The 12,246-nt window shown below is 46.3% G+C and overlaps 1 protein-coding gene across 1 annotated transcript; it reads right to left on the reverse strand.

Moving 5' to 3' along the window:
- Nucleotides 1–4,303: 4,303 nt before the first annotated feature.
- On the reverse strand, nucleotides 4,304–12,246 carry LOC8034249 (cilia- and flagella-associated protein 20). The gene is made up of 5 exons (XM_002408563.5): nucleotides 11,856–12,246; nucleotides 11,692–11,771; nucleotides 11,481–11,592; nucleotides 6,052–6,240; nucleotides 4,304–4,644 (listed from the first exon to the last, which is right to left on the reverse strand). Exons 1-5 carry the CDS (start codon nucleotides 11,937–11,939, stop codon nucleotides 4,528–4,530), a joined length of 582 nt encoding a protein of 193 aa, XP_002408607.1. The 5' UTR covers nucleotides 11,940–12,246; the 3' UTR covers nucleotides 4,304–4,527.

The following is a 12,246-nucleotide window of genomic DNA, read 5'->3' on the forward strand; positions in this document are numbered from 1 at the left end:
GATTGTTGAGCGGGTGAGCTATGCATTTTGCATCGAGATGGACAATGTGTTCGGGTGACTGCTTTCTAGAATCGCTGGTGTGGTCAGTTGGGGAAGGGGGAGGGGTGGCGTCAGCAGGTGCCCAGGGCCCATTGCCGAAGCTGTGCCAGGTGGTCCCACTGCTCGAGACTGCCGCTGAAGATGCTCTTCGTCTGGGCCACTCTTCTTTTTCTTTCCGTTCAACTCCAAGAGCAATGCCTTCTATTGGATTAAGACTTTGGTTTGAGTTAGTTCGTTCACGGTAATTTAAAAGGTTCAAAGCGCGAAACGAGGACGAAGAAAACTCGCACGGCACAAACGGGCGCCAACTTGCTACTGATATTTTATCCGTCAAACCAGCACACGTGCGTGAACAAAGTTGCCCACTCATGCCTCCACTTCAAATTAAAAACTACAGAATTCTACGATTGTCCCTGGCAACTTTTGTTTGTGCATCTGTGCTGGTTTGACCAACTGGGATAAAATGTCAGTTACTAGTTAGTGTCTGTCTGTGTCGTCTGTTTTCTTCGTCCTTGTTTTGTGCTTTTAAGCCTTCTATTGGCGTTGGCAGCCATACAGTGGGAGCTACAAATGCAGCCCACCTACAAGCAGCCGAGTTGATAACCAGAGCCCCCCTGAAGATGTATTTGCACGAGAACCGAGTACGTTGTGGAGCTGCCAGGAGGAGACGCATTTTGAAGGCAGTCGAGAACATTGGGCATTTCCATGGTGGAGTGGCGTGTAGTAGGGTCGGCAGAGCCTTCCTTTCGTCAACATGTTTGCACCTTCAGAGCACAGGGAAAATGTCTCCCGACAGCTCAATGTTGCCCACCGCAATCCTTCCCCAAACTGAACCAGTCGCTCGGACAGTATGACGGGCATTCTGCAAGCCAGTTGCAGATTCTCCGCAGCATCCCACGAGCTCGGGGGGGATCGGTAAACATTCGTGACATGGCGCACGCAAATTCAAAACGCAGCAACGTTTAATCGTAGGAGAAAAACTCCGTCCTGCGAATACACCATTACTCGCAGGCTATCCGCAGGTGACTGCAGTGGAACCGGTGGATCAGGGTAGAACTTCTACAGATCTGTGCTTGTAGCGGATCAGGTGTGGTTTGCCACAATCGCAGGTTGGTTAGTCTCCACAGAGAACGGAAAGACCACATTCTGTGATCTAGGTAATTCCTGCCTTAAAAAAACCAATAAAGATTTTTTTAAAGGAACACCTTTTTAACATTAAATATTTTCCTCAATAAATTTTTGTTTTGCAATGTGTATCAATTTGGGTGGAGTTCACCACCCGTTCTAGGCCCTACCCACAGAACAGCAGTCTTGCCCATTACTACTGGCTCGACTGCTCGGCTGACAACGTTTACAAACCTGATGTCGCCCCCTCATGAAGTCCAGTGCAATCGATACCCTGACAGAGTCTGCTAGTTGTGCGGGCAGATGCATGGTAGCGTGCAGCATAGTCTGGTAGAACATGCTGGCATTTGATTTACGCAACCGGAAGTACATTGCACTGCACTTTTCTGCACCAGTGCAGGCTGCTGCAGGTAAATCAAATGAGCCTACTTTACTACCACCTGGAACGGCCATGAAAGCGGCGCGCCCACCATCGCTTGCATCGGTGGGCTATTCTGCCCCAGTCTGCAACGCTCGCAAGACATGACCGTGAAAGAGATTCTAGCATTCCACTGTTTAATACAAGCGTCTATCGACGTGCGGTAAAAAGTGAGTGACCTAGCAAGAATTGATAAAATAGATGTGCAGTCCCTTCAGCTTTTCTTGTTTTCGTGCACAGTGTACGCGAGCAAGGTGGCTGAGTTTCGTGACTCACAATTAAAGCCCAACCTAAAATTGTTCGCTCTCGCAAGCCACTGTTCCAAACTGGAGAACTAAGGGCCTTTCGAAGCGAAATGTCTGGAACATACCTGGACAAACTTGATGTGAGGCAAACCCCCCCCCCGATTTCTTCTAGCCAAATGGCTTGCAAATTCTTAACTGTGTAGGTGACCTCTCGTACTGAAGCCATGGTCGCAATCGCGACGGTGGCATGATTTTTGGAGTAGTGGGGCCGCTTTTACGGGAACCGACACATTGATTTGGCATCAAAATGGGCAAATGGACAAATCGAGCAAACCGTTTGATATGGGGCACTAGGCTTGCGCCAGTCCCACTATGAAATCGAGCACCCGCACAGTGCTTCCAAAGGCGTGTACTTGTGACAATCGTTTTCTGTAAGCTATGATGGTTGAGATCTTCCTCCGAATATGCCGGTGAAAGCGAAACAATTTGCACTCGTAAAAATGGACAAACTCGACACGTGGTGTGAGAAACTGCTTTATCGTTTGAAACCGAAGTGGAAAAGACAATCTCGTGACATTTTTGAAAGCAATAATGACTATCTATGTAGTTTGTTTCTCAAACATAAAAATATGTCTAAAACTACTGCAGGACGGAGAAGCAATTTTACAACGACCATTCCACATGTCAATCGTCTCTCCAACCAATGCGAGCTGAGAAAGGAGCATAGCTATACTCGGGGACGTTTCTTGGCAATGCAGTCAAAAGTACTGGTGCGCGCCCCCTTCCATTTTGAGAGTGAATTAAAGCTATGAGCGCACACTCCTCTTCCAGAAATGCCAAGAAAAGTTCTGCGAGTATAGCTACGCTCCCATTGTTATGACCAGGGATCGGAGCAGGGCTACTTCTACCTAAATTACGTAAATATTGCAATTGCATGTTTCATCTCGGTTTTATCTGCTGTGCATGTCCATAAAACACGTGCACGCTTTTTAAAAAACTTTAACCTTTCGGCGCGCATACGTTTCCGGTGAGGACGGGAACCACGCAAACAGCACGGCTTTCCTCCTCTATGTCGTCGTCTTTTTTTTTTTGGGAGGTTGGGGACAGACAAGAACAGCGGAGGTGTCAATGACAGCCGGCAGAGTGTGTGAGGGGCCACATCCTAAGCACGCTCCGAGGCTGTCCAAGCACGCTGGCCCTCGGGCAAGAAGCGTCCCAAAGCGGAACCTGCATCCACCAAACGCACAGCCGAAAGCGTGTGCCGCATGGACAGCCCTTTACAAGATACTTCTGGCCCACACGCCGCCGTTTCTAAGCTCAGTATTGGCGGTTTCATGCAATGTAAATCCACAAAATAGGCGTTGGGAGGTTAACTTTGCACACGTGCACCCAAAGGGCCGTTCAAACTGATAACCAATATGGTGTAATCCGACAAGGGACAAAAATTGGGTCAAGAAATTGCATCTTTGACCCAAATGATGAGGGTCATCTCCCACCCGAAAAAACTGCTCGCAAACGCGTTGCACCCTACTCTCTTCCAAATGTTTTTGCACCTATGGGCTTTTCCTTGCAGGGACCTACTGTACTCTTTGGGTTATTTGATGGCACTACGGCAGCAACTGCTACCACTAGGCCAAACTAAATACAGTCCCCGCGGGAGTTAATAGCTCTACGCGAGTGCGCGTTTTTTACCGAGGGGCGCTTGACTGGTGGCTTGCGATAGAACTAGAGATGACGTAAGGGCGAGTCCATGCGGAGTGGACGGGGGAAGCCGTCTCAATTCAAGGGAACTGGTGTTATCATCTGCCTCCTGCGGGTGAACATAGTTCCAATGAAAAGGGGAGATTACTCGGCAGAAGTCAAGATCGCTGGGCACGAATGAGATGACTGCTTGGAAAGAGAAGGAAACACGTCGCATTTTCTAACTTCTGCAGAATCATCTCCCATTTTCATTCAAACAACGTTCACCCGCAGGCAAATGATAACGGTTCCCTTGAATTGAGCGGCTTCCCCCGTCCACTTCGCATGGACTCGCCCTAACGTCATCTCTAGTTCTATCGCAAGCCACCAGTCAAGTGCCCCTCGTAAATAAATGCGCACTCGCGTGGAGATATTAACTCCTGCGGCGACTGTACATTAAAGAAGATTGGTGAAAGTGCACCATGACTGAATAAAGGACATTCCAATAAAATGAGCAGCTGTTCCCCTAGGGATGGGATGAAAAGAAATGAGCCAGTTGAAAACCACTTTGGGCCTAGAGTTGTTGATTAGGGACTTTATGGCGCAAAGCTACTATGGCCATACTGTGCCAAGCTTGTTTAGTTGGGAAATACTCGAGACTTTTTAATACGAATTATATCTAAAAAAGGGTCATGTTTTGGGCCTAGAGGTCCAGCATGGAAGAAAATCTTGAACCCTCGTTCAAAGAATTGCTGCACAGTTGTCCACAGGGGGGAAAAGGTGAGCCTTCTGCAGGTTCAGCGTAGCTGAGGTGCTGTAGAGGATTTATTGAACGGAATCGGACGACGTGATGAGTGCTTGTGGGGCAGCTGCAAATCCACGTGGTAGAAACACTGCAGCGAGACTCGTGAAACCTGGTGTTGTCGGCGGTGCACATTATGTGCCAGGCTAGACGGATGTCTCGTCCGAGTCCAGGTAGCCCGTCTTGCCAGCTCGATGCACTCCCACGACTGGCGTCTGTCACACTTTGGCCTTGGCCTGGACAGGGAGGTACAACTTGAACTCTGCAGGCAGCTCGTCCTCCGAGTAGAGCCGGTCTGCAAAGTAAACTCTGCGGATGCGGCAGTTGGCGTGGATCTGCAACCGGAGAGATGGCGCTGAATAACTCCCCTGCTTGAGAAGAGTGCTGTGCGTTGGAACACATGCGAGAGCTAGGTGCGGAATTCTTTGGATTGTTCCGTTACGACCATACACACTTTCGCACACAATAAAGACCAAGAACCAGAGGCTTGCTGCTATTACGTTTTGAGTGAGTAGGAATCTTCCAAGATGGAATATTTTGCACCAGAGGGGCTTGGAAATTGCGTCCAAGAGGCTAGCCGCTGGCATCTCTGCATTGGTCCACATCAAAGCCAAGCAAGCTCAACTTTCTCCAACAGACGTCTGCACCCTGGGCTCCAGCACCGTTCGCACTCGTCAGGAAGTGCGAGTGCCAGTTTGTACCAAATGCTCCAAGTGGAATCCAGGCAGCTGCCAATATCTTTTTTCTCGCCCTAGCTCGGCGTGCCTTTTTATGTGCCTACTTTTGCTTTCTGAGTTTGCAAGATTGCAACGGTACCACAAATCACACGCGCCCAAGTCCTCCTCTCTCTCTATTCTACTCTATTGTAGTCGTCTGCTCTCGATTTGATATGCTATGGTCGTGTTCGTGTAAACATAGATTATACTCAGTGGGGGCTTCTGAATGGCTTCTGAATGGGTCGGGGGGGTTTGTGACCATAAAAAGTTTGGGAACCGCCGCCTTGATGCGCATGAGGTATAATTCGAGAAAAAAAAAAAAAAACATTCCCGCAACTTCAGCCCTTGCAAAGCTAGAGATAAATGCTGCGCTTACGGGTGCACCGCCTTATAAACAAGTCGCTGAGTAGTTGCAATAATACTTAAAAAACAAGCGAGCTGGTGTTCGTCCCCTTCTGTGTTCCTGAGTCTCGGGTTTTATTACCATGAATTGCTGAGTAGTGCTCTCGATGCATTGAAAAAAAAAAAAATACAGTCGCAGACCCACTGGCCTTAATTGTGACCTCTTGTGATATCTTGCAATGAGAGGGCACACTGGCACCTATTAGGTGGCCCTGCACTTCACTAGAGCAAAGGTTGGGCAGTATTGGCAAGATCCAATGTACATACTATTTCTGACACTATCTAAAGTTTTTCGAGCCAAGGAAAGAATTATGCCCCCCAAAACGAAAGAAAACATGGGAATCATCAGTGTCTTCTCTCGTAACAGGTCCCAAGAGGTCACTCGATCATAAGCGGTGGAAAGTGTGTGAACCAGCCTTAAGGCTAGGGACCTGAAACACCTAAATTTGTGCACAAGACAGGCAACATCAAGCTGCGTGACTCGAGCTGTTTCAACGAGATGCCCCCCCCCCCCCCCCCATCTGGGTCAAAACACCTACATTCACCTGGAAGCTGGTTCATACACGTGTTAGACTGGGCTGCACTGCCCTGTGCACACCCCGAGTGCACCGACTGCCCGTGCACCTGAACTCGGAGGGTCTCCACGTAGTTGGTGCCGTAGGCACGGCGAGTGAAGTCGCTCAGGTTGAACTGGATCTGGTTCCAGCCCTCGTCGAGCCGCATGGGCATGGTGCAGATGAAGGGCTTCACTCGGGTGGTGCTCTGGAAGTTGCTCGCACGGAAACGGCGACGCACGTTCTTGTCGTCCAGGATCTAGAAGGAGTCGTGCCATGATCAACCACAACCCATTAACGGGACTTGCCTCGAAGCTTGTGCAAAGGCATGCTTCTCTTTCCTATGGACGGGAGTGCCGTCTGGCTCCAACTGACCACCAACGTAAGCAGGTGCCAATTCATGTGGCCTTGCGTTGGAGGACACAGCTATTCAATAAAGACCTTTAGAACTTCAAAATTTCAAACCCTAGAAACCCCATACAAGTGGCATAGCCGGAAATTTCTATCGTGTTTACTGCGGTGGTAAGGTTGGAGGAGTGGGAGAAGAAAGAAAATATTTTTTTTCTATTATACCTACACTAAAAACAAGCATACACAAGACTGCACATCTGACTGCTGAGCGTGTCATAGGAATGTCATGCCTAATTTTTGTTCTAAATTAAATTATTTGATGAGGTAGCACAACATGTCCACACAACAAAATGGACCTTACTTTTGTAAAAAAAAACTTCCTTTAAGGGGGCACACCCCCTAGGGGGGTCAACTTTTGAACCCTTGTCTTAAAATTAATGAAATTTACAGGGTAGGCTGGTGGTCATGCTAGAGGGTGTATAACAGAATTTCAGGTCTGTCGGTTAAAAGAGAAGGAAATAAGAGTAACTTTTATCAGCAATACGCCTGCGTTGTTTAGTTAATCTATCGTCAGAAAACTATTGCGATATTAAAGATTTTTATTTGCTAGATATGTAGCAGAATGCCTAGAGGGTGCGGCTATGGAACATTTTTTCTAAAAAGCAATCCATTTTTATAAATTTTCTCTTCTGCAAAATTGGTCAACTTTTTTGTCTTCTGTGCCTTCGACAAAATGCCAACATTTTTTACAAAAGACATCCGTAAAGTGACAAAAAAGTTCCATAGCCGCACTCCTTATTAAATTTCAGTCAGGAAAAGGGAAGAATGAGCTTTTCTTGTTTTGCCATTATCAAACGATAGATTGACTAAAATGGAATTTATACCAAAAAGTGGGACGGAGAAAAAGGTGTTCAAAGTGTTCCAAACCCTACCTTTTCTATAGCTTTGGTGGACAGAAAATAATTTATAAAAAATTAACTATACAGTGAAAATTAATGAAACTTTTTGGGAATACTCTCTAGATGTTGGTGGATGTAAAGATGCCATTTTTCAAAATCAACTTTTTTTGCAGAAATTTTTTTTTCTGGGCAGTGTCTCCCCTTAAGTAGAAAAAACATTGCATCTGAGGGTCGGTGGAGCGATTTTCTCAATGCGCATACATGCTAATTTAAGGGCCACAGGAATAAAAAATACAACTTTTAACAACATCGATTTTTTTTATGTATAAAGCACGTCTACATGATATAGTCCAATTTATTCTATTTGAGTTTATATTTCAAGTAAAATAAAATGGCAAACTTAGCCTCTTGCACAACCCTTTCACATTTAGGCATTTTTCAGCAATTTTTTAACACATCATACACTTAAGTTCTTAAGCTGAAACTTTTTGTAGATTATTTCAAGCTTTGGTTTACTTTTAACAAAAAGTTAGTGTTCAACTATTGGGAGTGTTTATTGCATTGTGCCCACAAGTATTTTTTCTAAATACTGAAAAAATCAAAATTATGCAATTTTCGAGCGGCAAATGAAAATATCTAAATTTTCTCCAAACTTCCCTCAATGAAGCCTTGAAAACTGGTAATTCAAAATCTGCAGAAACACGTTGCATTCTATTGTTTTGGATTAAAAAAAAGCAGAATTGAAAACGACCACACCAAGTGTGCTGCGATTGATAGTGGTAGCTGCTGCATTGTAGAAGGGCATCTTGAAGGAGACGGGCCCCCAACCAGCGTGCTGGACAATGTTTGCCATGGGTTCTTTGCTTTCAGTGGAATTGATGGAGGAGAAGTGTACTTTGGGGGAAAGATAATGCGAGATGTTGCATGTGTTGGAAAAAAACACAGAGATGTGCTTTTATTTTGGCTGAAACAGTCTTTCAGAACGGGGGTGCCTGCACTTGCAGTGGAAGAAGCAAAAGTATGTACGCGAGCTGTTTGTAGAGACGTGGAGAGTACACGAGAACGGAACTGGGGCGGCGGCAGTCGGGAGGTGAGGGAGCGTGTCTGCATGGCCCGACCACGTGAATATTTCGCAGCGGCCGGAGGGGTGGGTGGGGGAGGGAGAGCGTCGCCGGAGCAAGAACAGCGGCAGCCTACGGGGGGGAAGGGAGGGGGGGCGAGCCTTGCCACGCGTGAGGAATTACGGGGAGAGCAGTGTTTCTGCTGTAGAGTGGGCTTTTGCATTCGTACATGAACATTTTTATCCAGGAAGGGGCACTAACAGCTACCGCTGTAAAGCATTTAGCCAGGTCTATGTTGCAGTCAATTACCGTTGGAGGGTTTCTGTCTCAACCACTAGTGGTACTCGAGCACCGTATCCACAGTGGTCGTACTTGGTCGCATTAGCAATACAAAGAACCTGCAAGCTTTTTTTTTTTTATCAGTGGTGTGGCTGACATTGGCTATGAAAAGTGAATTTTGCAGCACGTTCGGCCCTAAGGGCGTTGCACTTGGTTGACAAAAATTGGTTGGGGCATAAAATTCCAAGTGGAAAGCTAGGCAGCATCATTTGACCAGTGTTGTGCCATTACGCAAGTGATGCCTCTGGTGTTTGTAACACCACTGCACATCGGGTAACGTTTGCACCATGCAGTGGAAGGTTCTGTGCAGGCTCAAAAAAGGGGCTGCATCTCCTTCCTCAATCATAAATGCCGCACGGGGATTAAGCTAAAGTAACTTAGGTGATGGAAATTTCTAAAAAGATGTTTTTAATCATTGTCACAAAATTTTGGTATCAATCACATGTTGTATACCATTTCTGAAAGTTCGCAGACAATCACTCAAGGTTTGAAATTTTCTATAGGTCACATATTTACACAACAACTAATATTATTTAAGGAAACTGACCCATGACCCAGACGTTGTTTCTCAAAACTAATCAACTTCTTCTAACTGCAAATTTTAGAATAACATACCCAAATTTCCGCGTGTGCAAAGAAACAGCGTTGTCACGACCTTTGAGAGGGGCGCAGAGGTGCAATGTCACTCGATATATGCTGAATTGGCCGAGATAGCTCCTGACATCCATTACAATCCGTTCTAATTGGAAACAGAGTATAGTGATGTCTAGATAAATTAATCGAATCATTCTGTAAGCAGAATACCCACACTAAATAAAGTACTACCCTGGGAAAGTGGCACAGTGCAGCGCAATCAACCAAGCACAACACCCTAAGGACCGAAAGTGCCACAAAGCTCAGTTTTCAAAGGCAGACCGCATCACTAATAAAAAAAAGCTTGCAGGTTTTTTGTATAATGCTCTCTGGTGTCTGGCAGATAATGCAACCAAGTATGGCCACTGTGGACGCGGTGCTCGAGTACCGCTAGCGGCGATGGAAGCGGCATTCAACCTTTTGTAGCGGGTTCTGTAGCAGGCAAAATATTGGCTTGAAGTAGCCACTGATGCTTTTGAAGCAGATGCCAACATCTGTTAGCACATCACTTGAAAATGAAAAAGTGATTGCATCGCTAAAGGAGCTCATCTTTGATAATTACTAAGGGTTCTTTTTTTGATACTGGAGCCTTTCGCTAAGTAGTACACGCAAAGCATGCTGGCAACCCTGAGATAAGCTAGCTGGTTTGCTACTATAGTCGGTGACAGGTCAAAAACGAAGTGGAAGCTCCTCCCACCTCTTTCCACTTCAGCGGAGCGAACAGTGGAGGGGAGGTTGCCTCCTCTCCAGCATTCGCACTACTAAGTGGAAAGAGGTGGAAGGAGCTTCCACTTCGTTCTTGACCTGTCACCGACTATAGTGCACATTCCTTGTCCCCGTTTCCTTGTATGCACATGTCTCGGCCAGTTTGGCAGGAGGCTGAGAAAACCGCAAGAATCCCATAATTCCGGGGTGTTCACTGGTGGCGCTAACAAAAAGGCCCATTTCTATTGCGTCCTAGGGGCTTCTCCTCCAACAGTATCTCCTTTGCTTCTGCCACACCTTCTCTTGTTGGCAGAGAATGGATATGCCAACACCTGTTTTGTGCTCCCCATGTCGTAGAAACCTTTCCAATTCTACATTTCATCCCCATCGGGCTTCTAGTATGTATAATACAAGACCAGCCCTCCCTGGGGCATTTTTGTATGCCTCGGGCCAGTGCATTCCATGTGAGCATCAGAGTGCCCTCGCGAACCGTGATGCAATGCTCGTGTCCCCACATGCGGTGGAGGGACTGCACTGCCTTTTCGGCCGCCAGCTGATTGGTTGGTTGCTGTGGTGCCACCAGAGCACGTTCCGGAACTGAACCAAAGTCATCTCTTGCGGACCTCATTATTTCTTAATGGCCTCCCCCCTCAACAAATCAAGGCTGGCTTGGCTTTCTCACCCCACCAAATGTTTGCTTTGCATTTCCACTTTTCTTTTCTCGGTTACTCTGGATTGACTGAACACACTTTGGCTTGTTGGCTTCACATGGGCAGATTCTGGAGAAGGCTGCTTATGAGCGAATCTGTAACGCATGGTCCGGGGCACGCAGTTAGCAGTGTCCTACTAGCTAAAGCCCAAAGCTCTCAAGGAATGTATGCGGCATGAGACGGCTGTAGGACCGTTCGTCGAATAACAATTCGTCAGACGTCAAGTGGTAGCAGGGCTATTCGTCACATAGGGAAATTCGTCACTACGGCAATTCATCAAACTATTAACATATATTTCTTACTTTTGAAGCATTTCTGATGTTTACCGAGCATAGTTCTTCCAGGTGAGTACAATTGCCAGTGACCCCCTTCCTTGATTTAATTATATTTTTCTCGACACAAGAAATCAGACTTTTACTAATTTCTAAAAGACAATGCCTAATTATGCTTTGTCCACCAGAATCTTGGCACCTCTCCCTCAATACTGGAAAATATAAAAAAAATGTTTCGGTCGCGCACGTGTACAAGAAGCGCTCCCGAGTTTTATATTCTATGTTTCCAAGGTGACCTAAAATATTTACCCACCTCAAAAGAAACAAGACTGAACTTTCTTAAGAGGACACTACACAGAAGCTGAATAACAAAAGCGACCGAACGTTACTAGTACGCGGGCAACAAGATCTTCAAACATAATCTCCGGATTTTCGACGAGTGGTCCCAGTGACGAATAATAGTGCCCCTGCTACGAGTTGTCGTATTACGAATTGTCTTTCGACGAACTTGATTGCGCGTAGGACGTACCTGAACTTCGAAGGTGAAGTATTTCTTCATGTTCTTGACGATCATGATGAGGTAAGGCAGCCGAATTCCTAGCGTCTTTCTCGGATCGGCCGGGCATGTAATGAACGTAGTGCTGCAATGGAAATCGAAGCGTTATTCCGATATGCTCAGCTGAGACGCTTCCACAGTTAGTCATGCGAAGCAATCACTAGAAACATCTTGGACCGCAAACCTGACGTTCGTGCCCAGAATCTCGAGTACGAAAGACTGAATGTCATTATCCGTAATGCGCTTGATGTGGCCGTTCCTGACCTAAGGAAACAATAGGAACAGTTGTACCACCTCTTTTTTTTTTTTTTTCGCTTAATTTAAACGGAAATCAAGAAGAAAAGTCACCTTTTTGTCCCATATTTGCAATGGTTTGCTTCCGATGCTATACAAAATAGAGAGGAAGCCGCTCTGAAACGTGTTCTTAAACATTTTCGTCACTCTTTGAGCTTCTAGGTAGCTCGCTCTTTGGTAGTTGTATTTGATAGCGTGCTTGGAAAGCTCACGTTACATTGAAGACGCAAATATACAGTCAACTGTAGGCGATCCTGGCGATGTCGTACGCGTCATAGCAGGAAAAGATTTGATGTTGGCACATGGACGCTACGGAAACCTAGCAACCAACCGCAACCAACAAACATGCAGGGGGAGGGGGGGGGAAGGGGCGCATGATATTTCGCTGCGTATGAAGCAGCGAAAAAGTGGTCCCTCGATTTCCGCCTGATGACGTCATAAAAGT

The sequence above is a fragment of the Ixodes scapularis genome, unplaced genomic scaffold (genome assembly GCF_016920785.2).
Source record: "Ixodes scapularis isolate PalLabHiFi unplaced genomic scaffold, ASM1692078v2 PGA_scaffold9__187_contigs__length_104089568, whole genome shotgun sequence".
Taxonomy (NCBI): domain Eukaryota; kingdom Metazoa; phylum Arthropoda; class Arachnida; order Ixodida; family Ixodidae; genus Ixodes; species Ixodes scapularis.

Excerpts from the sequence above, each read along its gene's own strand:
- LOC8034249 (XM_002408563.5), bottom strand. The coding sequence starts at position 11,939 with ATGTTTAAGAACACGTTTCAGAGCGGCTTCCTCTCTATTTTGTATAGC. Across the intron at positions 11,593-11,691 it reads ATTCTGGGCACGAACGTCAG|CACTACGTTCATTACATGCC; the intron begins GTTTGCGGTCCA and ends TTTCCATTGCAG. Across the intron at positions 4,645-6,051 it reads TGGAGACCCTCCGAGTTCAG|ATCCACGCCAACTGCCGCAT; the intron begins GTGCACGGGCAG and ends CTCCGGTTGCAG.